At 36.1% G+C, this 26,608-nt stretch overlaps 2 protein-coding genes across 8 annotated transcripts; one reads left to right on the top strand and one right to left on the bottom strand.

Moving 5' to 3' along the window:
• Positions 1–167: 167 nt before the first annotated feature.
• Positions 168–15,990, top strand: LOC106663866 (OTU domain-containing protein 7B-like). 7 transcript variants are annotated; one of them, XR_001340104.2, is made up of 11 exons: positions 168–556; positions 4,506–4,725; positions 4,789–4,935; positions 4,994–5,155; positions 5,219–5,447; positions 10,613–10,733; positions 10,939–11,092; positions 11,163–11,341; positions 11,404–11,637; positions 14,340–14,429; positions 14,515–14,633. XR_001340104.2 is itself a non-coding variant. In XM_014389069.2 (10 exons), exons 2-10 carry the CDS (start codon positions 4,539–4,541, stop codon positions 14,782–14,784), a joined length of 1,680 nt encoding a protein of 559 aa, XP_014244555.1. In that variant the 5' UTR covers positions 168–556; positions 4,506–4,538; the 3' UTR covers positions 14,785–15,990. The 7 variants fall into 7 exon arrangements, 4 of the variants coding, with proteins under 4 accessions (XP_014244555.1, XP_014244554.1, XP_014244556.1 ...); XR_002910824.1 differs by having other exon boundaries at positions 14,340–14,425; positions 14,503–14,608; XR_001340103.2 differs by having other exon boundaries at positions 14,503–14,608.
• LOC106663867 (histone H4 transcription factor) lies at positions 15,991–23,408 on the bottom strand. Its single transcript, XM_014389072.2, has 10 exons — positions 23,078–23,408; positions 20,119–20,258; positions 19,873–20,053; positions 19,645–19,797; positions 19,380–19,578; positions 19,187–19,322; positions 18,984–19,120; positions 18,843–18,924; positions 17,145–17,195; positions 15,991–16,596 (listed from the first exon to the last, which is right to left on the bottom strand). Exons 1-10 carry the CDS (start codon positions 23,244–23,246, stop codon positions 16,435–16,437), a joined length of 1,410 nt encoding a protein of 469 aa, XP_014244558.1. The 5' UTR covers positions 23,247–23,408; the 3' UTR covers positions 15,991–16,434.
• Between the last annotated feature and the right edge of the window lie 3,200 nt (positions 23,409–26,608).

Raw genomic sequence — 26,608 nt, 5'->3', positions numbered from 1 at the left:
AGAGAGCGTTCTACTTATTTATAATTATTGATATCAATATTTATTTTGTTATTCAATGTTTTAATTTGATTTATAATATTAAAAACTGCACGAATGATCAATAAATCGCATTATATTTTTTGATTGTAGTTATACGTGGAGTATTGAGGTCTCCGCCCATTCGGACCGCCAGCTGACAGTTACTTTTGGGCGAATGATGTCGTGTTTTGGTTTCGGATAATTGTATTATTTTATATTTAATTTCCCCTGCTAGTTGCTGATTTGTTGTTTTTAAATTATTTAAATTGTTAAATCTATCTAAAGGTGTGGCATAGTTTAGCTGGACGTCGTATTGTTTCAGCCCTTCCTACTAGTTTTTGAGCTGTATGACCTTCTTATTTTTCACTACTGCGTTGTAGTTGGAAAAATCACGTTCGTATCAATTTCACCATCGGTTTTCTCTCGGTGGCTTAAAAGTTCGTTTTGTTTTGTTATTTAAAGCCGTGGGCGGTTTATTTTTGTATAGTTATATCGTCCGTTTCTCGCAGTCATCTCGAGGGAATGGTCATTTAAAAAGGTGAGCATTTCAGTCGAATATCTGTGCTTTTAAATGTTACAGTGTGTTATGAAACTGTAGCACCGACAAAAGCGAAGTGTCCTGTGTTTATGTATTGCTGTTTTATTCATTTTGACACACCTGTTGATTTTGGCGGGAAAATATTTCAAGTAATAAGCCTTTTGAAAATTACAAAAACCTCAAAATTTTATATTAACACACAAACCTCTTTGACTTCTTTTCGATGACATTCTTAAAGTGATCTCAATACAAAGAAAACAATGCGGAAAAGCTGTTCATAAAAGCCACAACAAAGTTCACATTCTTTGTTCTCTAGGATTAATATCATACGATACCTGCTTATACTGTCCATCTCTATGCAGGATTATCAAAATAATTGGCTGTGTGCAGTGAATTATTCAAAAATATTTCTCCTGTCAATATGCTGCCATCAGCCCTCTCACACTACACAATCAAGCCAATATATACATTCATTCTCAACACAAACAAGATACCCAAAATTATCAGTACTGGATTCAATGAAACAACCCCTGCACAAGCACAGTTGACACGCATTGGTCGAATAATTTAAGGTGTGCTGGCATTGAACCTGAATTCATAGGCAATTAAAAGAAAAAAAGACGTGATGTTCAATAAATACCGCTATCAACTTCAACACCATAACCATGTCCAAAACAATGCAAAAAGAAAAAAAAATGTAAAAAGTAAATATGAAAATAAAGACCAGAACAAAAAATATAATATACAGTCATTTTTTCATAATTCATAATTCTCCTCTGTTAAGAAAAAATATTTTGTATTATCGAGTGTATCAAAATGCATAGAATTTTTTTGTTTTACCGAAGTGTCCTTCTGCGAATTCATATCATCAAGAAATTCAAGATATCAAGTTACAAATTAACAAGAGTCGACTGTATATATTTTTTACAATCCTTTATACAATTTTTACGATCTACATACAACCAGTGACTTGTAGATCAGTCTAATTTTAGACACATTAAAAAATCACGATTTCAACAGTTAAAAATTATTTATTTTGCCATTAGAATATTAAAAGAAAATTAACTCTGGAAATGGCTTGATCTAATAACCTTGTAAAAATGTACATCTCAATATCTCAAATAGTATTGTTTTGATTTAGCTGCAACAGAATTATAGACACATATTTTGTTTATGTTTATTTTATAACTCCAAAGGTTTATTCAGTATTCACTGTAGTGTGCCATAGTAAAGTGATTTGGAGTTCATTTGGAGCAATTCAAAATTTTAAAATGCCCAAAGGAAGAAGATTTTCTGATGAGGAGCGCCGGTTGATTCACTTGCTCAATGAAGATGGAATGAGCTGCCGAGATATCGCACGACGCATAAAACGAAGTTTTTCATCGGTATCGAAGATAATACGACAAGGTGAAGACTATGGAAGAGGGCATTCCTTGACTAGAAGAGACAAATCGCACATCTTGTGTGTTGCTTCAAACAGCTTTTCGACTGCAAAAGCCATTGATGAGAAGGCGGGTGTTGATGTTTCTGTTCGAACTGTTCAGAGATTCCTTAAAAAAAATGAAATCATAGTCTGAAGAAAACTGAAATGCAAACCACCTCTGAAACCCCACCACAAACTAGCCCGTGTCAAATTTGCTGAAAACCACGTTTTGAAAAATGAAGATTATTGCTGAAAAGTTATTTTTTCTGACAAAAAATTCAATTTGAACGGCTCGGACAGATACGCATACTACTTTCATGATCTAACTAAAGAAGAAAAAAATTTGTCACGGCGCCAAATGGCTGGTGGATCTTTGATGATTTGGGTGTAATAAAAAAGGGAATCTTTGTTTTCTTCCAAAAAAAAAAAAAAAAAATCAATTCGGAATATTACAAGAAATTACTGGACAAAGAAAAAACTAGTTTCAGCGATTTATGCGAAGGGACTCCAATATTCCAGCAGGACAACGCACCCATACACAATGCAAAAATTGTTAAAGAATGGTTTTCACAGAACAGCATTGAAAACTTGAATGGCCTGCACTCTCATCAGACTTGAACATTATAGAAAATGTACGGCGAAAATGATCGAGGATGGTATATCAAGACTGTAAGCAGTACAACTGTCGACGAACTTAAAACAGCTGTCACCACTGCCTGGAATAATTTGCCTCAAGATTTTATTCCAAATTTGTACAAAACCATTCCAGAAAAATTACTGGAAATAATAAAACAGTGCTAATGCCACAAAATATTATAACCTTGTTTTAAATTGATTTTATTCCATGTGTCTATAATTTTGTCGCAGACAAAATCGTTTAATTTTAGTATTTTAATAATTTTTTCTCTTATTTACTGAAAAATTAAAGTTTAATATTAAGTTTATTATATTAAAGTTATTTCATGTGTTTTGAATAAATATTTGTAGTAAAAACCCATTACATTAAAAAATCAAAACAATTAGGGGTGTGTCTATAATTTTGTTACTCTGTTGTATATAATATAGAATTATTACTGACTAACAGACAACGCACAGACCAAACCACTGGATCTAAATGCTGAAATTTCGATAGTGCATTCCTATAATGACATGGATAGCACTTTAGAAAAGATTTTTTACCATATATAGACAGAAGTGAACTGAAGGAGAGAATAATTTGAGAAACAAGGCATTATGTTAAAATGCCATACTAGCACTCTTCATCGCATTAGAAAGGTACATTAAAACAGAGCTTCACATGGACGAAATCACGGGTAAAAGAAAGTTTGCCTATATACATACTGAATGGCACAAAACAAATGTTACAATAATAAATAAATAAATACATAGTGTGAGTAGTAATAAACTTAACATATTTGAAGGGAACCTGGAGGAATTTAAAGGGAACATGGGCACTTTCTTTTGGGCCAAAGCCTGTATATGTATAACCCTAACCATCCCTAACCTGTATATGTGCCTGGCCCGTGGAGAAAGGTTGCTCGGTGTGACCTAATTGAAGGGTGCAATTCCTCCATATTGACAACATGTAAGAATTCCACTCGATATAAGAATTGTGCTTGAGCACAGCAATGAGTATCTTGGTCCCCTGTTCCGATACTTGGAAGAAACGGGGTTGTTTTATTGTATATTACTGATACTTTGGTGTCCTGAGTGAATGTATTTATTGGCATGAATGTGTAGTGTGAGAGGCGTGAATGTAAATATGAATGGATAAAGGCCAAGGTCTGACCTCGGACTGCCAAAACCCAGCAGGTGATTCTCGAGGCCTGCCGGTGATTTATTGTAAATTAAAAAAGCTGGACTTGCCGGAAGACTCTGAGAAGTAATAGGCTTAACACTGTATAATCGCACGTGCAATTTGGGCTTGTATAAATCAGTGATTAGTAATTATTTCAACTATGCAAATTTAAGTATAAATTTTATCTGCAGATGGACTTTACGTTCATGTCCAATTTTATTTAAAAAGTTGAATCATGAGAAGTACTTCGATCGACTAAAGTCAGACAACGAAACTTCAATTGTGAGAACGTGTGTTTATTTATTAAAGATAAATAAGTTTTATGATCTTTTTAGGTGTTTTTTCAGAAACTTACAACCATTTCAAAATATCCTGTAATTATATCGATTATCCTTTTATTATATATTATGTCGATATAATAAAAGAATATTTTAAAGTGGTTGTAAGTTACTGAAAAAAACACCTAAAAAGATCTTAAAACAAGTGAACAACCAAAACGAAAGAAGAGAAGAATAAATAATACTTTTTATAATTTGTGTTTTTTAAATAATTTTGAATTTGTTGTGAAAAACACTGGTCCATTGTAATCAGTTATCAATACTTTTTTTTTCTTCAGTCTTACCATTTCAAATTGATCAGACCTATTTCTAGAGTTACAGTTTTTATTATATATATATTTTTATATATTTTTTTTATTAGGTTAGCATTTAATCTACTGTAATTTCCAGCATTGTAACTTGGACGGATATTCATTTGGAAGGATGATTGAGGATGAACCGAATGGCAATATCATTCAAAATGTGCAAGTTCATGTAATACCGATTACAATAGAAGGTAGAGAAGTGAGCTCCCCGAACACATCCCCTCAGAGGTTGTCATCCTCAAGTTCACCGAGCAACGGCAGATTTACAATGCCCGAGCATAAAAGAAAACATAATGATTTCGAGAGTAATATACTAATAATCTAGCCGTTAGGTTGATGGTGAATATTTCACAGATTCCTTTTTACAGATAAAAAGCTCAACAGAGGAATATCAAGAGCGACCGATAATGTAAATATTGTCTCACAAGCTAGGTCATCTATGTTAGAAGATCAAGAGTACTTTTTAGAAACACCGATATACACTTTTGCTCTCCCGGATATCAATACTTTTGACGGTAATAAAATATGAAGAAATTATTAAACTACAGCCTAATAATGTATAAATTGTTTCAGAGGAGTTTAAAAAGTTTTTAGTAAAAGATCTAATTGCCATTTCAACCCAATCGTCATTAGAGCAAGCCAATCGATTGAATTGGTGGACAAACTATTGTCAGAGGCTTTGGCCTTTATCGACAAGCGGCGATGGAAATTGTCTTCTTCATGCAGCTTCATTGGGTATTATACAAATAAAAACGATTTTTTTTTGCATTTTAATATTTTTTAAATATTATTTTTAAGGGATGTGGGGTTTTCATGATAGGCTGTTGACGCTTAGGAAAACGTTGCACTGCTACTTAACCCAGTCTCCTAGGAAAGAAGCACTTTGGAGGCGATGGAGGAGACAGCAACATCTTCTCAACGCTCAAGCGGGACTTGTATATTCTGAAATTGAATGGAGACAAGAATGGAATGCAATTGTTAACATGGCTTCATCAGAACCAAGGCTCAGGAGGCTGAGCGTTCAAAGGTAATTAACGTGTGGATCTATAGTGATTAAGACCATACAATGGAAAGTGTGCTTTGACCCACCAAACTAATTTTTAGTATAAGAATTGCCTTAATGAAGTTGCTATACCATAAACGGACTAGTGCCTCACATTTGCAAAGGATATGTGACGGCATGCTTCTGTCCGGCTTTGCCCATCTTTAGTTGGTAGTTAAGAGGCAGGGCCTATAATAGTGGACTATAGTTTTCCTCAATCTTGGCTCCTGAGAGGGAAAGAGCAGTTCCAAGCCTTGTTTTAATAGATTTATGAATCTCTTATCTTGCCTCATAAATAGTGCTTTTGTCAAGTGGTTGAGTTTTTCCTTCTCAAGCAATTTTTTCAAGCTCCTAATTGAGCACTTTCTCCAGTGTGCAGTTTGGAACAAAAAGCAAATGCCTTTTACCTGAAAGTATATACATGCAATTTTATTAAAGCAATTTCAGTGTTATTTTCTTCTTTATTAACTCTGCACAGAGGGGGCCGCGGTAGCCGAGTGGTTAAGGCGTCAGACTCTCGGCTAGTAGATCCCGCGGTCGTGGGTATGATCCCCACCGTTGCGTCTGGACTTTTTCTGACGCCTAAGAGGACCGGTGGCCGCAATTGAAAGAAATTGACACGGCACTCATCAATGGAAGGAGTGGGATCAGATCTCAGCGACCCTGAATTTGGTCCCAACCCCCTTCAAAAATGAGTTTCTTTGATGGAAGAACACCAGCACACCGGGGGCTCAAATTCACACCTGTGTTGCGAGCCCCTAAAAATGGAGCCAGGGATAAAGTACAATAAGCTGTACAGCTGCAGTGTTCAGGAGGGAACTCCTCCAGTTCATGGTATCTGTTGGGAAAAAAAAAAAAAAAAAAAAAAAAAAAAAACTGCACAGAGTTGGATTGCATGGACCTCAGCTTGGAATATAGTTGGAACCAGTCCAAGGGATTTTCCAGGGGTATAATTCAACCTCTTTACCCCATTCCTAAACATATTTTCTGTTCCATCTTTGATCCATCAGGGACCATTATGACCCTTTCCCTGAAACTTGGGGTTGCCTTCCTTTCAATGTTTCTGTTACCTATGCCCACTTGGTATGTCAAAGTTGAGTTTCTTCTCATTTTTTCAGGCCCTGTTATGGGCAGTACTCTCCAGAATTTTGTGATAGCTTCTCTTTTTTTTCTGGGGTCATAGGACAATTGGTGCCATAATGAATTTAAACTTTTGTCTATTGAACAGTAATACGATTTTCTCAGATGAAGTAGGCTGGAGGTGCACTGTCCTCTTCATACTTAGACCTTGTCTAATGCACAAGCTTGAAAATTCCAAGTGTTATGCTGGGATTTGAACCCAGGACTATCATGGCAAGTACAAGTTGGATGCCATAACCACTCGGTCACTGTGGTCCCCTAGTTTCTTCTTAGATCTAGTTTTATTTCTTTGTTTCTCAGGATGGCACTCCCAAAAGCCACTTTTTGTTTGTGATCATGTAAAGGGGAGAGATTGAGTAAGGTAACCCTTTTGTTTGAGTGATGTGGTATACTTTATTTGTAAAGGCTAAATTATAACATTTCAGCAATAAAAATTACAGCTGAGTAAGTTTTTTTACCATAGAAGGATTCATGGTTGATATTACAGTCATGCCAAATCACATTTTACCCTCAAGGTCAATTCATTTGGTGATTTTGCAACTGTGCAAGGCTCATTATCATCACGCCTCTATATGATTAAAATGATGCCCCTCTAAACAGAAATATTAAAATAACAATTTAAAAAAATATCCCAACTCATACAGCTACTTAGCTTTTGCGCTCACACTTAATACTGGTAATACTGGATCTCAAAATTCTGATAGTTTCAAACTTACAAAAAATTATAAAACATTTCGATTGTTTCAAACTTACAAAAAACCATAAAACATTTGGATTGTTAAATCAAACTTCTAGGTGTGTTCAGTTCCAAGAAAACAGGATTCATTAATGATTATAAAATTCACTAATTTCATGGTCCGCTTGACCTATTAATATATTACAAATAATTAAGGTTTTTAGTTGAGATGAAAAAAAGTCAATGGCACGAGCGGGATTCGAACCCACGAACTTCAGCTAGATACGCCGCTGCTTTACCACTTGAGCTAGGCTCAGGAGATAGGTCTGCCTCAGAATGTACGGTTCGTCTTGGTGGCTTTCCATGGTATGGGTTATTGCAGCAGTGCGAGCAGCCACCTGGTTGGAGTCGTAAAGCCCCCTGATCCACGGGTCGGAACTGTCCACTAGGGCCAGCCTGGCCCGTAGATGCGCCACAGGGACCGCATGCACCAGACAAGGGAACCCCAGTCCGCCGTCTTTGCTGCTGGCGTATATGAGGCCGAGGCTGTCACATCCAGGACATGCTGATGATGCCAGGTCAGAAATAATGGGGTCGACCATCAGGTTGAACAGCAAGGGCGACAATGGGTCGCACTGCCTCACCCCCTGGCGATCTTCACCCTTTTCATCCCCACATCCGTGGGTATGATTGTCGTCGCTCCCCGATAGGAGGACAAGACCGTCTCCACGATTTGCGGGCAACTTATCCGGCAAAGGGCTCCTTTATGGCTGGATGCGGCACGGTGTCGAACGCCTTGGCCACATCCAGCTGGACCATCGTAAGTCCCTCCCGGCGAGTCTCCTGTCGAACACTTTGGCCTTTCGGACAGTTTCGCCACGCCGCGATCCTCTTAGAGATCACCGCGGAATACAGCCTCGCCGTTATCGGGGCTATGGTTATCGGCCTCCATGCAGAGGGACTTAAGGGATTCTTACCCTGCTTTGGTATGAGTACTGTCCGGTTCTCTCGCCACTTACGGGGGTAGAGCCCAAAAGTGGCGAGGACCGTGAACAGTTTCACCAGGGTGGTTCTCATACCTGCCATCCTGGACAAATCCTCTCTGATGATGCCATCAACTCCCGCGCTCTTTTTCTTGGCGACGTGCATCATCCCCATGTGAACCTCCTTTACGGAAATCGGAGCGAAGACGAATTCCTGAGAAGCTCACCCGGGAAAAAATGCTCATCGCCCTCGCCAGTTTCCCTCCACTGTTGCTTGTAAAACAAGGCAACTGTAGTTGATATTGATCGACCTCCGTAGTTTAAATTGATGTATTGGATCTTCTTGAGGTCATTTTGACCTCAAGAAGATCCAATACATCAATTCAAGGCAACTGTGTCTGTCGGTTTGCTATGGCCGTCCAGCCCCCTTCCGTCCAACCTCCGGAGATCTCCACTTTCCACCAACTGGGCCAGCTTCCTGGGGCAGTTGCGGTACATCTCCTGCGTGATGGCGTAGACTCTTTTCTTCCTGGCGTCTCGTGACCCTCCTCGCACGGCTCAGTTGAGCCTCCCGAGTTGGTCTCCGCGCCAGAGTGCAGTCCAAGAGCACTTCGACGACCCGGTCGATCTGACCCTCCGTCGGAGGAAAATCCCCCTTCAGAAGGCCATCGCAAATGTCCGCCGCCCACAGGACCTCCGCAACCTCCCCACGTAGACTGTGCTAAGAGCAGCGCTCCTTGTGCTAACGCACCAGTCAGCGTCCAAAGCGGGACCCCCGTCGGTCATCTGGTCGGGAGCTAGAAGTGCCGGGAGTTCGTCACCATCAGGAAAATCGTCACGTCCGGGAATTGTGTTACATCCAAGGGCAGTGAGCAATGGGCTCGCCCTCACTGCTAATGTCCCTACGACCATCCTCTGCTGCCTCCACCGCAGGAACCGGCCGCCCCCCCATCGCCACGCTTCGGAACCCCCTCCCCAGCAGCCACCCAACTCCGTGCATGCTCCCTGACTTGAGCAGGGGTCTTGCCCGGGATGAGCGCCGCTATGGTGGAGGAGTATCCTCACGCAGGATAATGGAGAGCCATCAACCGCCTGAACTCCGCATCCTCCTCAGCAGACCACACCCTCCTCCTAAAGCTTGATGGGGCTGTGCTCGGCGGGCCGTGCACAGCCTGAGGATTGCATTTTTTAAGGTATATAGGCCTTTGTTGTAAAACTCCTGGCGCAGGATGGGCATGCAAACTCCCCGAGGGGAGCCGCAGACCCCGCGCCTGGACAACGAGGCGTACGGCAGGCAGCGGCTTGAAAGCGGTCAAAACCGGCCCCACAGCTTCCGCAGACAAAGGACAACTGATCATCAGGATGGTTGGTCCAGTAGTGTTTTGAGAGGCCACCATGACCCCCGCCACCAGAGGAACACAAGCAACCACAAAGGCGGCAAGCGACCTGCGGCGGCAAAGGGAATACGTAGCCCCCCGTAGTCATATCCGGATGGCGCAACATGGCAATAGCGGGGGAGACAATGAAAGGAGAACGAAAAATATATCCTTCGAAAAAGAAATTATCGTCTCCGATGCTATTGCCAGTTGAAACCGCCCCACACCGCCTAGGCAGACGACAGAGCCTCGTTAGTTCGCTTACCCTGCCAGGCTAACCCAGCAACGTAAGGTGTAACAGCGGCCACCACGTGAAGGTGAGGTTGTCTTGGTCCTAAAACCCTTGGAACTAGGACACTCATCGCCAAACCACCAACTTCCAGAAGAGGAAGAAGGAGGGTCAGCTAAGAGAGTCTTAGTTACTCCCGCCATTAGAATTAGAATTAAGTGCTTGCTGGCTAGCTCGAAGTCCAGATTTGAACTGAATCAAACACATCTGGGACCAAATTAAGCGATGAGTATGGCAGTGGACCCAGGTCACACCCTAGAAAAGTTAAAAATGGCTGTTCTTGATGAATGGGAAAGAATTCTTCAGGATTTTATCAGAAATCTTTTCCAGGAAATGCAAAGGCATTTAATGGACATGATTTGTGCGAGAGGTGCCCATACTCGCTATTAAAGGGGACAAACTTTTTTCCTTTTTATTTGTTGTTGAATTTTCAGTTTTGTTTCTTTATTCAATACTTTTTTAAAAATTAGCAAATAAACATTTTCTTTATACTCAATTCTTATTTTTACAACCAAACCTATTTTTGGTATGCTAAATATGAATAAACCTTAATTAAAATTTAAGGGTAGTGCATTAATTTGGTTCAACAGTGTATTTCATTGATGACTGTAAACCATGCTAAATATAAAGATGATTGTGAATGCATACCACCTGGATCTGTAAATCCTGGTTTGTTTGTTTTTCAGCGAGCCTGGTTCAGAAAGCACTGCAGGAAATATTTACGAGAGCCTTGAGGAAATTCATGTATTGGCATTGGCCCATGTGCTGAAACGTCCTATTATCGTTGTAGCTGATACAGTGCTAAAAGTAAGAAGAACTATTGTTTTAAATAAAATTTCTATAGTTAACTAAACATGTAAAAACAAAAAAAAAAAAAAAAATTAGTTTCCAAATTTTAAAGCATAATACAGAGATTCAACTGTAAATGAAAATAATATATAGAATATTTAACATTCCCATGATTCATATGATTTTTTATTTATCTTTTTTAATCATTTTATTTTTAATTTAGGATATGAATGGTGATGATTTAGCACCAATACCTTTTGGTGGGATTTACCTCCCACAAGAATGCAATCCTGATGAGTGTTTTCGGTCCCCTCTGCTTTTAGCTTATGATGGGGGTCATTTTTCTGCTCTTGTCTCAATGGATTCACCATCAAGTGGTAAAGAATGTTTGTTAACGGATTTCTAAAATTGTCAGAAACTTATCGGAATGTTTTTGGTTGTGAACAGCAGCATCTCCTGCCATTCCGTTGACTGATATGCTCGGTGACCTACTACCCATTCAATTCAGCATTGATCCTGATCCAGGAAACAATGGAAACAATGAAGGCCATTTTGTGGAATTGACTCATGCCCAGAATGTAGAATTGCTCTCCACTTATTTGAATCTGATCAATATTGAACCAAACGTAAATACTCTATACGAATGCTATCTGAGATATTTTTGTTTAACAAAATAATTTTTTTGCAGCTTGCCCCGCCGCAAGAAGAGCCGAAAAATGGCCTTTTGGGAAGTATCGGCAAGTCAGTCGGCCAAAAGTTAAAGATGAAACTTTTGAGGAGCAATTCTCAAAGGCAATCAAAACCGATTCTTTGCGCACTCCTCAACCTTGACAAAAGGCATGAATACCACGAGGTAATGATCAAAAACTATCTAGACACAGCAAGGGAGAGGTTTCAGTTACATCTAGAAAACAACAAAGCGGTAATTAATAATGATTACAATTTTTTGCATGTTAGTTATTTGTTTATGATAATTAGCATCCTGATGGGTTTGATATATTTATTTTAAACTTTTTTTTCATCATCCCATATATCGCTGGTCATAAAATATGTCCGTAGCTTTTTTAAATTTTTTTAAAAATTTTAGTTACTAGTAAATAAATTTAATTAAGAATACACTATTTTGTTTCACAACCTGTTGCTAACTTCCAGAGCTTCTCAGATTGTTAAGCAATGTATTCTTGGGTGTATAATAAATAGCAAAAGCTGGAATTGCCTGTAGAGTATGAGAGGCAAATAGGTTCAACTTGGCACATGTTTATATGTTGATATGTATATGTGTGGATTTAAGCGTATACAAATCCAAATCCCAAAATTGAAAAGATTGATGTGTTTTATGCGATTTGTTTGAGATGTTGTAATTTTACAAGGTAGTTTCCTAATTTAATTAAAAATGAAGGAAAAATAGTGCATTTTCTACATTCAATATTTTTTTTAAATTTATTATTATTATTGCAAAGGTAAACTGTAACTCAGAATGCTAGGGGAATTCATATGCACAGTGATGATGCTTTAAGAGAAAGTACTGTTTGTAAGTGGTGTGCTCAGTTCATAGGCGTAAATTTCAAGTTGGAAGACAAAGCGCTGTGAATGTATTTCGACCATTGGTGATGACAAAATTCAAACTTTTATCCCAAATAACTCACACTTAACATCATGAGACATCGCAGAGAAACAACTTATATCTCATACAAGCTTTCACATAACTGAAAGTGGATGTTTATCAAAGTGATATGGGTTCCTCGCTGGAAGAAGAATTTTAGAATACATGTCCATCTGCAAATTTCCTACTAAAATGCAAATATTTTTGTAAAAATGTTTATAAATTGGGATGAAAAGAAGGTTCTTTACAAGAAACTGAACGAACAGTTTTCATTCTCTTGGTGCATCAGAGCTCTTTCAGAAAGCTCACTTCGCAATGGGTCCTTATGCTCTGGGTCTGAGCAGTGCTGAAAACATTGTCTCGTGCACTGGACGGCTGTTTTTAATTGTACAATGTTTTCGCTCCATCTATTACGCCTTGTGTTCTTACGTTAACCCTCACTGGGCCTGCGACCAATGCTGTAGTGAGCACCTTGTTGATCTTGCCAATATTTGTGGCAGGGCACAAAAGTGTTTCCTGTTCCAGCAGCTGATCCCACACAACAAAATCTGACACGGAATCTTCGGTTCCTCAAGAAAGCACCAAAGAACTGGGGTAATTTACCTCTAAATCTGATATCCCAACATTTCCGAAGTATTGCACTTCTCCATGTCGTATCATGTGCTTTCCTCAGATCAAAGAACACAGTCAGAGCGTGCTCTCTATTCAGTGAAGTCAATCTGGATTCATGCTGCTTCAGTTTTCATTCTATGAAAGCTGTCGGAAGTTGACACGTCTTCAGGACAAACTTGACTCTGAGAAGGAGCTGCGATGACCCAAGTGTTCTGGTTACTCGCAGCTTCTTCACTAAAGTTGGCTCTTGAGGAAGCCTAGCCTCTGGTGATCATGGGGGCTTAAATGCCAGTTTTTTGTTCACCAGCGATGTTTGAGAGAAGGCCGTATTTGTCCTCTTCTTTTGGGGCATTGGATGTTGTTGGGCAGAACTAGGCGCTTTAGGGACACATACAGAAGGCAACCACAGCTTAAGTGTAGCCCACCAGGACTGACCACAATTATTCATATTCAAGACACTTTAATTGGGGGGGGGGTCTTTGGAAGGATCGTGTTTGTGACTGCTACAACCACACCCCCTCAGACTTGCCTGAAAGCCCCCCCTCCCTATGATGCCCTGGTCTGGGCACACCTCCCCAAAACCCCAGCAGGGGAAGGTCTCCTAGGGGTGGTAACCCTAGGGTGAGTATAGTGTTAGATTGCTTATGTCAGTGTTAGTGTGTGTGTGTGTGTGTGTGTGTATGTATGTATGTATGTATTGCGGATGCAGTTTACCCTTGTGCCTCAACCTTTTCTGAGTGTGTAACCAATGATTACATAAAAATTCCAAACACAAGAGGGATAAAATTAAATTATTGAGAAAAAACGCTACAGACTTATTTTATGAGCCAGTATTTCTCAAAATGTACTTAGTAAACACTAAACACTTTGTATTAAGTGGTAATTAATAAAAATACTCTTGAACCTTAATTAAGTTAATTCTTATTTACCAGCTGGAATTTTGGGAAATATTTGTCTATCCTTTCTGGGTTTTACTAGCATTTTAAATAATGAGAGGAAAAAATAGAAATTTATTTTTTGCCAGTCGTGTTTAGTTCACTTTTATTAGACATAGCTTACAGAAATGTTTGAATTGCATGGATTGCTTTCTTAACATAATTGCACCTATAAAAAAAAGTTTACATGCATATTATTATTATTATTATTTTAAATTGTAAATACTTTCCATTTATTTTTGTTAAAATTCTAATTGCCTAATGATTAAGTTAACTACGTCTGACTGAGCAAAGTGCAGTAAAGCCCTGAAAGTTTCAACATTTTCAAGTTATACTGAAAATACAATGCTAGATGTTTATTTTTTTAATTAATTGCATAAGACGTATTTTTTTTATTAATGTGATGAGTAATTTATTACTTAATGCTGTCTACTTTAAAAGTTTTATTTCCTTTTCTTTCTTTTTTGTTTTTAGATTTCCCTTAAGTAGGCGAGGTTAATGCACTGCCATTTTTTCAGCCTGTAACGTACTAAAAGCTGCTTGCTCTTTTAGTTTGTGGTGTCGGTTTGGTCATTTTTGTTTATTTCACAACTTAACTGCATGTTTACTATCTCTTTTTACTTTACTACATATATAGGTAATATGACAGGAATATTCAACTGCTGAAGGAGGTCTGAGGTACAATGCCGGAAAGTCGAAGTTTTACACAGAAGTCGATCAAGAGGCACACGATAAAGTGAGCCAACTGACGCCCGTGAAGCCACCGTCAAACGATGATATGACACTTTACCTTTCAAATTCAACTTTTTACGAAACTAGTCAGTTGTGTAGAACCAACGATTGTAATTTCTTTGGCAACCCTCAGACAGATTATTACTGTTCAAAATGTTATAGTGACCTTTATAAAAATAAGTGTTAGTACAAAGTAGTATGTGAAATATTATATTTTTCTCCCCATGAGTTTGAATGTTCATTGTTTTCATGTTCCCTTGTATTATTTTTTTAAATTCACTTTAATTAAAAGTGAAAATTTAAAAGAAAGTATTTCCCTAAAATTTAATCGGTTCCAAAACTTGTTAGAATTTTAATAGTTTGTAGATTTTTTTCTTTTAATAAATACTAATTAGCTCTAAGAGTCAAACTATTCCCAGAAAGTTAATCCTTACTTTTTGTGATTTTCTTTTTTGTTATAAACTTACACACTCATACTTTATTTTTGCACATTGCTTAATCTATGTTTGTTGATCAAGAAATTTTATTTTTCAAAATGTTGTTGAATACACTATAGCGTTTGTATCGTATTTTAATAAAAACAAATATTTTTGTGAAGTTTTTAAAATTTAAATATATTTTTTACCCTGTTCGAAGGGTTTGAGATATTGTAAAATTAAGATATGTTACTGTAAGGTTTTGAAACAGTTTTTGTTTTCAATGAATACCTTTAAAATTAATTATCTCATAGCACATCACCAATTATCGATTAAACATTTTTTCCAGAGATTGATTATACAGGAAAACATTTTTTGTTTTATTTAGAAGTTTCTTCTGTAAAACACATACATTTATATAATTTGAAAAAAAAAAAATCTGATCACTGAGTACTTAAGTATATTAAACGCACTTTTACTCATTTAAATAACGCATCACTAACAGTAACACTTTTTTTTAACACCTGTAATACTAGTCATTATAATATAAGACTAAAAGATGAAACAAGCATTTTGAAACAATTCTAACAGTAATGTGCCAAAAATTGAAAAAGAAGAGAAATAAAATGGTAACCTGAAGCATTTGATATAACCGACTGTTTGTTATAGTTTTTATAGAATCTAAATAATAAAATATCTCCGCTTTACAAGTTTGAACTCATGTACAAAATTTTTTAGATTTTACCTTAGAAGTACAATTGTTATTAATGTTAATAACTTGGTGTTGTTGATTCCCAAAAATCAGTGCCATTAATTTAAATGATAATAATAAAAATAGAAACAAAGTTACCTTAAAGATAAAATATTTTTCCCCTTAGTTAAGTTTGGTGATTTATTGAATAATTTCTGATTGTTATTTATCGTCATACTTGTTTCTTGTTTAAATTAAAAAAAAAAAAAAAACTAAAAAAACTTAATAAAAGCAATACTTTTATTTGTTATTTTTAATTTGAAACAATGTAAAATAGGAACATTTGTAACATTTGCTTTACAAAACTTTAAATAGATATGTAACATTTTTTTGAGAATATTATAATTATATTTATGAAACAAAATTGCTTTTGTTTATTTCTTTATTTTTTTAATTTACATAATTACAAACACTTTTCCCTTCTGTTTCATATCACATGCAGGCATTATTATTATTATTTTATTACAAGGGGTCACAAAAGCAGAGTCCATATCAGCCCTCGGGGTATTGATGGTTTTGAAAACAAACACATTGACGGGTTCGAATGCGAGGCTGTTGGATTCGAACCCGGGACCTTTACCTTACAGTGATGTGCCTAAACCGTTGCAACCACCGACACCCCCTGCACACATTAGCATGTGTTTACAGAGTAAAGTCATTAAAATTCAAATCAATGCCCTATGGCTACTATCTTGGCATCCGGTGGTAGTGAATCTTCAGCAATAACTGCATCGACGTTATTGCTTAGGATAATTTTGCCCGATTCATCGACAACGTCTATCGTTATTCTTTCGTTGATATCTTTCTCGGTTTCACCACTGCTTTCTTGTCCCTAAAGAATAAACACAAGAGGTGAGTTTTATTGAAATTATCTTAAGGTTGGCCAGACAGAAAATGATTATCGTGGTGGGAAGTGATCCAGCGGTTGTCATGGTGGTCTGCGATATGAGACTGTCAAGGATAAGATAAATTTTATAAATGAATAATTACTTTCCTCTAGAGAGGATATAATGAATTAATTTTATTACTGGGCACAAGTTCAGACGAACAACCACTATAGCATTGCAAAATTCAAGGACAAAGAAAAGATAAGTGTACAAAATTAATGAGAAAAGAGAAAAATTAGAATACTACTGTATAATTATTTCAATTTTTAATTAGTTAAATATTTCTGTTCACTCATGTTAACGTAGAACAAAATCAATCTGCGCCTCAAAGAATCAAAGGCGGTAAGGTTACCGTATCGGCAATCTGATTTTGTACAACTTGATCCCTTGTCATCTCGACAATATCAAGCTATAATTGATAGATTGCCAGACCTCCTTGGCCAAATATCACTTCCTGCCACGAAATATTATTTTCTAGACATTTATATCTTACCTCTACTGCCTCCGGTTCGTCAACATCCTCATCAGAACATTCATTAGAAACCTATAACAAAGAGACAAAATTTCATGAAAAAATTAACATTTCCTATGGGCTGGTTGATGCCTATTGTTCAAAACATCAAATTTAGTGAGTAAAACCATCATTTACAAAAATGAATCTAAATATTCATCCCACCTTTAGCATTTTGATAGAGTAGTTTTAGGATTGAACTTACTTTGAAGCCCACTACAGATCACTAATAATTGTAGCTTTTATTTGTATAATTTAATTAAAGTTAATCTGATTGTGCCAATAAGGATATGTTTTCATTTGAAATGAATATGCAAGAAGAAACTCATCTCTTTTGAATTTCATGGATCCTTAAATTACAATTGATTACTTTTTAATTGTTTATTTACTTTGAAGAATACAAAGTTCATCAAAGGACCATCACAGAAACTAACAGTAGAACTGCAAAGGCTAGGTTTCTCTGGGTGAGGAACATCACGTCACTCCTGTCTAGGTCTGTGACAACCTTCAACGTTCCTATTTATTTCTGTAAATTCACTAATTTCGTGGTCCGCTTGACCAATTAAATTATTACAATTAAGGTTTTTAGTTGAGATGGAAAAAAGTTAACGGCACGAGTGGGATTCGAACCCACGATCCCCACCCACGATTACACATTTGAAAAATGGCAAAAAGGAGGGAAAACTCATAAGGTGGGGTTGAGATAGGAAGTTGATGTCCGAGTGGATCGAGGTCACAATAGCTCAAGTGGTAGAGCAGCGGCGTATTTAGCCGAAGATCGTGGGTTCGAATCCCGCCCGTGCCATTAAATTTTTTTCATCAATTAAAAACCTCAATTAATTGTAATGATTTAATTGGTCAAGTGGACCACGAAATTAGTGAATTTAAAGAATTAATATGAAGTAAACTTCACTAAAGCTCTCCGTGGCCATTTCAATTGTCGTCGAGAATCCAAACCAATTACACGATATTTGAAAAATGGCAAAAAGGAGGGAAAACTCAAAAGGTGGGGTTGAGATAGGAGGTTGGTGTCCGAATGGATTGTGGTCACGATAGTTCAAGTGGTAGAGCAGCGGCGTATCTAGCTGAAGATCGTGGGTTCGAATCCCACTCGTGCCATTAACTTTTTTTCATCTCAACTAAAAACCTCAATTAATTGTTCCTATTTATTTCACCAACCGTGTAATTATTGCAGGGTTAGGTTTCCCTGGTTTGTGAGGAGCGTCAAAAAGCAAATACTGTTTTTGTGCAATAATATAAAATACACAATTGCAACTGTCTCATTAGCATTAATATTGATATTGGATGGTCACCAGGCGGAGTTTAGTTTCAGGTTTTTTTATAAATATAAAAATACTAATAATATTTTTTAAAGAAAATTTTCATGGCACCCTTGTACGACAGCCGTGGCGCACAGTTTAGGAATCACTGGTATAACCACTTCAAATCGCTGTACATATGTCACATGGGACCTCGGGGAACCAGAGATAAAATGTACAAAACAGAAACTTGGTTTCTATACGATTTCCGCTTATTCATGGTTATGATCCCAAACAAACAGAACATTCATTATTCGCAGTCAATTTTTGTTACTTTTTCACCAACGAATCTGGAGGCTGACTCATTGTTGAAACATTAACAAAAACAAGTCACAGACAATATTTCAATTACAAACCCAACCTTTTTATCATTTTCAGCCACTTCTAAACTTTCAAGACGAATCGTTTGCAGCCGATTGTAGCCATCGCCACCAGCTTTGTAACTACAAAATAAAAATAATGTAACAATTTTCCTTCATTTGACAACAAATTTTCAACTTACATAAATCTAGAATATTCAGAAGGCTTTCGCACATTATGCATAGAGCACAAATGACGGGTTAAGGAAAATCCTCTTGTGTATGATTTGTCACAAAGGTGACAACAATATCGACCGCCTTTTAAATTTTCAGAATGCTCCTTAAAAAAAAGAAAGAAAAAAAAGTGTTTTGTAAAAGAATTGTAGGTTATTTAAAGATTGCTTACTTTGTAAAAATGTCTAGTCAGAACAGACTGAAGTTTGCATTTGAAATTGCAGTTTGGTTCATTACACGATAATTCAGTAAACTTGTTTTCCGTATGCCTTAGAAGATGTTGCCGGAGGTCAGTGTGCGTTTTGCATCTTTAACAAAATAAAATAAGTTTCTTTATAAACAAAATAAAAATGCAACCATCTTACTTAGAACTACACAGAGGGCAAGCATATTTTCTACTTGGAGTATGACGATATTTAATATGGCGTTTTAAAATCCCTGGAGTATGGCAGGTCATGCCGCAAAAGTTGCATTTGTAATGATGAACATGCTGTCTCATGTGATCTCTTAGAAGCCGTTCACTCGGTAAGTAGCTAAAGCAATAATTGCATTGGTGACTTTTTTCTGTAAAATATTTATACCAATAAAAATACATAGAATTAAAAGAAGAAGAAGAAGAAGAAAAGTTACCATCTACAGGAAGTTGTCGATGACAATGATCTTCAAATTTAGCATTACTTGCAAATACATTGCCACACTGTGGACATGCTGTTTTCTTTTCGCCTGTGTGAACTTTGACATGTTCCAAAAGTCTTGATTTTTTATTTGTTGATGCTGTGCACCCTTTAATATCAGAGTAATTAAAGTTTTTCTTAAATTTTTCAATGTTTTTTAAAATGTAATTATTGGCTAACCTACCGTTCCACGCACATGAATATTTCTGGTGGGGTTTTTCACTAAGCGATCTGATATGGAAAAAAGCTATGTGGTCAATTATTTCTTTGATCCCGGGGCAGGTTTCATCACAATGCTCCCAGAGGCATACGATCGGTTCGTTATGCTCAAGAGGAAGTGTGTCTTCTTCTGTGTATGTACATGACTAAAATAAAAGGACTGTAAATGAGTTGAAAAGAAAAGTAATTTATAGTGAAAAACTACGCGTACTGGTAAGCCTTTCTTCTTAGCATAAGTCTGACCTCTGGTTTTTAATATTCGATGGTATCCATGATATTTCACATGTCTCGTGACCAGGTCAGGATCTTTTGTGGTAAAGAGACATTTGGCCCATTGACATTCATACATTTCTGGAAAAAAATGCTGATATAAGAAGCATAATGTTTATTACTCATTGACTTAAGAAAAATATCCAACTATCCAAGGGCCAACAGACTTGTAAATTTTAGGTAGTCTATAGTCATTTTTTGATGGTAATTCAATGAAAATTTTAGGTAATTGTAAATAAATTAAATCAACAATATATGAACTACTTTGTTTCGCTGTATGTTGCCATGTTCCATGTAATTTTGTAATCCGTTCTTCTAGAATTCGTGGTTTTGAATGATGAACTTCTCATTGTATTTTTGCAGTGCTCAAGTGAACTAAAGTTTTTCCCAATAACAGAATTTTGCTGAGACATAAATAAGTGAAAATCTACAAGACAATGTCAGGCGACAATTTCTGCCGCGTATGCAGGCATGTGGGGGGTCGGGAATTATCCTGGTGGCAAACAATTCCCTTACAGTTAGCCAATGCCGGTCGATATGGATCAATTGACTTCAATCATTCCAATTTTGTGCAGCATACCCTAAAATTAATGGTTTGTTTGAATGGTAGAAGCTTGCAATAAAGCACCCTTACAATCCCACTGAATGCACGAGATTCTTAGTGTGTAATAAGACTTTTGGAGTTGTTAACTGTAAATTGCTGCATTTCCCCTAGGATTTTATTCTCTGAACATTGTTGCAAAGGACCCACTTTTAATCCCGTTATCAGTCTTTTTAAAAATGGGACATGCACATCGCATTTTAAGAGAAAATCACAGATGAAAAGTGGTCCAGTTAATTCTTCACAGTTCACAAATGAAGAACCCATATATCGCTATGACAAACATATAAAGCTGCTTTTAACTGTAATGAATTACTTATACAAGATATTGTTAGATTGCATATCATTGAGTTTACGGTTTTTTATGGCCTTATGAACCAGGGTGGTTATGTATTTGTTACTTTGTACATATGTAGATAGGGGAAGGGTAGCGTGAAAAAAAGGGCCAGGGTTGACCGTGGGAATCGAACCCATGACCGCAGAGTCTGTAAGCCAAGAGTCTATCATGCAGACCACAGCTACCGCAGTCCCCCGAGTGTAGGTTACGTGTAATAAAAGCTTGAATTTGTCCATCCTCAAAGATTAAAAAACGACAAGATGGCTTTGTTTCTTTCGAATAAAAATTTCCATACTGACAAACTCTCCTAAAGTGTTTAGAAGTGTGTTGTGATTTTTAAAAAAATTAACTACCATGCTCTTTTGATATTGTCTCTATTGAACATAATTGAACAATTATGGAACATGATCGAGTACTTGTTCTTTCATCAGAAATATGAAGACCAATGTAAATCTTTCAACAGCATCTTGCTTGATTTAGAATGTAATAGCCATCCGTGTATTTTATGACTCAAATCATCAAATTTCCACTTCTGAGCCAGCAAACCACTTGTGGATGGTGCTTTCTACTGCAAAGAAATCACCATACATATCACAAATTTTCTAGCAGTCTTAGCTGCAGTTTTCTCTTTGCAGTAATAACAGAAAAAATAAATGACAAAAATGCACTATTTTTCTCTCCATTTTAAAGTATCCCCCAAGTATAGGTTACGTGTAATAAAAGCTTGAATTTGTCCATTCTCAATGATTAAAGAACGACAAGAAGGCTTTGTTTCTTTTGAATAAAAATTTCCACACTGACAAACGGTGCTTTCTCCTAAAGTGTTTAGAAGTGTGTTGTGATTTTTAAAAAAATTAACTACCATGCTCTTTTGATATTGTCTCTATTGAACATAATTGAACAATTATGGAACATGATCAAGTACTTGTTCTTTCATCAGAAATATGAAGAACCAATGTAACTCTTTCAACAGCATCTTGCTTGATTTAGAATGTAATAGTAATAATGTATAATAATAATGTAATAGTAATAATGTAGAATGTAATAGCCATCCGTGTATTTTATGACTCAAATCATCAAATTTCCACTTCTGAGCCAGCAAACTACTTGTGGACAGTGCTTTCTACTACAAAGAAATCTCCATACATATCACAAATTTTCCAGCAGTCTGAGCTGCAGTTTTCTCTTTGCAGTAATAACAGAAAAAATAAATGACAAAAATGCACTATTTTTTTTCTCCATTTTAAAGTAGCAAAACACCTTGTAAAAATGCATTTCGAACAAAACTGAAAATAAACACACCTTAATCAATATTTTTTGTGAGTAAACAATAATGACTAATTATTCAGAAATCTTGAGATGCATCTGGTGTGATGTAGGTTTCAGAAAAACATTTTCTTTATCGTGCCAACGTTTCGATCTTTATTGAGATCATCTTCAGGGCACTTTGAGCCCTGAAGATGATCTCAATAAAGTTCGAAACGTTGGCACAATAAAGAAAATGTTGCAAAACAACTTACTGTGAGTAGGAACTATCTTTTTAAAAAGGATTGAACACCATACTCACTCAATAATTTATCATTTCTAAGAAAATGTTTTTCTGAAACCTACATCACACCAGACCGCATCTCACGATTTCTGAATAACTATCGATTAACAGTCACTAATCACCACACAATAATGACTAAATAAACATTGATTCATACACCCCAAAACAATTCTTAAGTATTTATATTTTAAGGGCATATTCTCCAATTTATAAATAAGAGTGATTACAGAGGATCAATCATAGCAGAACTGTACCATGTTCTGACATTATCTCTATTGAACAATTTCCATGGAACATGACAAGTGCTTGTTCTTTCAACAGAAGTATGAAGAACCCATGTAACTCTTTTCAATTGCTTGCTTGGTCAGAATGCAAAAAAAATGTATTTTTCACAACTTTTCCACTCAAATTACCTTCGCCATCTGTGTGTTTAATGACTTTCAAATCGGGTAAATGATAAGATACGTGGTTGTAGAAAGTGTCTTCTGATGTTGACGAGAAAGGGCAATCCGTCCATTCGCAGGAAATGAGCATCGGATCTTCCTTGTTCGTGTTCAAGTTGGAAACAGGCTCATCGTCCATTTCTGGTATCTGGAAGGATTTGACTCCATACGATCGAAACAGTTCTAATATTAAATAAATGTGCAGAGTTTCTTAATTAAATATAAATCAAGAGAGAGAAAAACATTATCGAGTGCCGACAACTTTGTAAATAAACAAATACAAACGAGCGAGGAGGTTCTAAATTATAGAGGCGTTACTGCCAGTCTCTAGGATTGGTGAAAGTCCTATGGCGCGCAGTGAGTACGCAAGAGATTTTAGCTTTAAATATTTTTTAATTTTTTAATGTTCTAATGATTCTTTTTATTGATTTGATAACATTATTGATGGTACATAACACGTACATTTATATAACAATTGTTTACTTAAATATATATTATTATTTATAATAAATTTTTGGTTTTCATAGTTTTACAACAAAATAGAAATAGAAATTATGAATGATGGAGTGAGTGTGGAGTTCAATCCTTTTTAAATTAAATAAAAAGAATTTAAAAAGGTCAAAATAGTAATGTTCAAACTTCTGACACTTATGATCACTTGTTCAAAATAAGACAGGTTAAGTGAGTCAGTACATAAAAAATGTTTCAACTTTTTTATTTATTTAAAAAATTAAAATTCAACTTATGTTTCCTTTGATACTAATAAAATGTTTACATTGAGATAGCATAAATTGGTTACCGATTACTGATTTATGTAAGCTCAAATCCACACAAGTGTGTACAGAGTTGAGCCTTCGCAGTCCACGGCAATTTCAGCTTTTGTAATTTACAATGAATTACCATTGGCCTCAAGAATCACCCATCCTGGGTATTGGCACTCTGGTGTCAGACGTCATCTTATCTGTCCACCTGCCGAGACTGGGCTCCTGGGGTTATCAACAGCTAGGTCGTTTCAGCCCCCAATACCATCAATTTCCACTCACTTTTAAATATATTATGTCACATTTTTTTCAGTTAGGGTGGTTGAATTTGTGGTGGGAGAGGAAAAGCTACGGCCTGAAGGTTACAGGAGTCCTTGAAAAAGCTTTGGGGTCTAGCAAAAAGCCTTTAGTTTAACGAGGAGCTTTTGATAAAAAAAAAAAAAAGGAGAGGCACAATAGACCAATACTGGTCGTAGTATGCAGGTCATAAAGAGCTGACTCTTCATAATCTTATCTAATCTAGGGTGGTAGAATAAACGGTAGAATGCATAATATATAAAACGTAATTGAGCGTAGAAGGGGTATTCAATTATTCCTCCATCAACCCTCTCACAGAACACATTCACACCAGAAGAAGAGACACGCTATATCAAAATATTGGTAGCAGAGCGTGGTTATTCTTTTTTTATTGTACTTTATCTGTGATTATTCTTTTTATTACACTTTCTTCCGTAGTTACAAAATTACTTTCTCAAATAACATTTTAATTTGTCAAATATGCTAGACAGTCAGAGAACCCCACAATCCTCTCACGCGAGATTGTCCTGCGAGTCTCAGGCCTCTCAAACTATGGAGCTATCCGATCGTACAAAATTGAATTCTTTCCAGTCGCAACAATTTATGAATAAAATATCTAAGACCGTGAATGAAATTATTTGTAACTCCCCGGATATCCCTCGACTTGCAAAAAAGAAACGTTTAGCACTAATTGATAAATTGACCACAAAAATATATAAAAATTTTGAAGAATGCGTGAACGACCCAAAATCAAAAATCAAAACGAAGACCAATTACCGGTTAATTCGGAAAAATCCGTCAGAAAAGTACCAATCCCAACACCTAGAAAAAGTTACGTAATGGCCCTAATGGGAAATAACACTAATTTAGGAGCCCACTTTTACCCTAAAATACGACTGATTCTGAACAAAGCCAGGTAGGTAAAATTGAAGAAAAATATGTCCGTGCATTAAAATTACGCAAAGCACTTTTAACAAGGATTAGTCGGTTACCTATGTTGTCACTAAATGATCCAGAATCTATTTTTAAATTTGTATGTGCGCTACATCCCCTTCTACAGCACTATAAAAGTTTGACATCAGAAATTCTTTTCGTTATTGCGGAAATGACAATGGGATCTGTAAGCCATCTGCTGTACAATGCCACAAACAAACCAAAAATTTCCTTTCGATTACTACGTGATTCACTATTTCAATATCACGTGACAGCCCAACAAGTAATTATTTTAAAAACTAAATTTTTATTAAGGCCCCAAGGAAGAAACGAGTCCCTCAGAAATTTCATCGACACACGTGTCCAATATGCTGAGATATTCAGAGATATTCCTGAAAAAGAGATTATAAAATTATCCTAGAAAGAATTAACCCTGAATATATTGCATTGATCGGAACTAAAATGGAAATTAATGACATCCCCGAATTATACCAGGAGATTTCTACTTTCAATACAAAACACAATACTATCTGGACTACATACAATAAACTAACCCTTTTTAAAAAAAGATAGTTCTTACTCACATTAAGTTGTTTCCAACGATCCAAATTTCGAGCCCTTAGCTCATCGTCAGATTGAAGGATTTCTACAACCACGTCTTTCGACATGAATTGCAAAAGTGAACCCGCCGATAAATATATAATATCTATATATAAATCTAACCCCAAAATTCGTTCTTGCTAAATTAAATATTAAGAACTGTTCGACTCTCTTACAATGTAAATGCCAAAAAACCATTTTAAATAATGAATTACATAAATTGTACAGTCAAAGAGATACAAAACGTTTTTATCAATATATTGTACACATTAGGCTAGCCTCATTGTTGTCTCCAGTAGAATGGGACGAATTCGATTATAATACACAATCATTGATAAAAAACAAAGTATATTATATAAAAAAATTAAAAACTTAAAGTACGGTACACTTAAAAATAGAAATACTCATAAATACCCAAAAACTCCAGTTAAATTTTACCCAAGGGTTATAAACTTAACAAACATGATACTAAATAAAGAAGAAAACAATTTATTAAACAAAGGCTTACAATTTGTCCCTAAAACAGAATTGAATACTAAAAAACTACTATCCCTTAGTTCATCAGTAGATTGTTGTAACATAAATACAAATATACAATATAAATGTGTTGAAATAATTAAACAAAACTTGGTCAATCTAAACATAAAAAAAATTAAATATCCCACGTACAAGTAGGTCTATTGATAAAAAGTTAAAAAGTAACAACAACGTTATTTTAAAAGCCAATAAAGGACATTTAAAAAGTTGAGGATTTCCTAAATAATAACGAGTGTAAAGAAATACAAAAAGATCCCACCTTAAAATTAAAAACTATAATTCAAATAGCCATAAAAAATAGAAATTTTTTATTCTCAGATGACCAATATGCAGTTAAAAAACTAATAGCAATGAACCCAAAACCCCAATGTTA

The sequence above is a fragment of the Cimex lectularius genome, unplaced genomic scaffold (genome assembly GCF_000648675.2).
Source record: "Cimex lectularius strain Harlan isolate CLEC.00 unplaced genomic scaffold, Clec_2.1 scaffold41, whole genome shotgun sequence".
Classification (NCBI taxonomy): domain Eukaryota; kingdom Metazoa; phylum Arthropoda; class Insecta; order Hemiptera; family Cimicidae; genus Cimex; species Cimex lectularius.
This window is presented reverse-complemented; position numbering and strand designations above follow the sequence as displayed.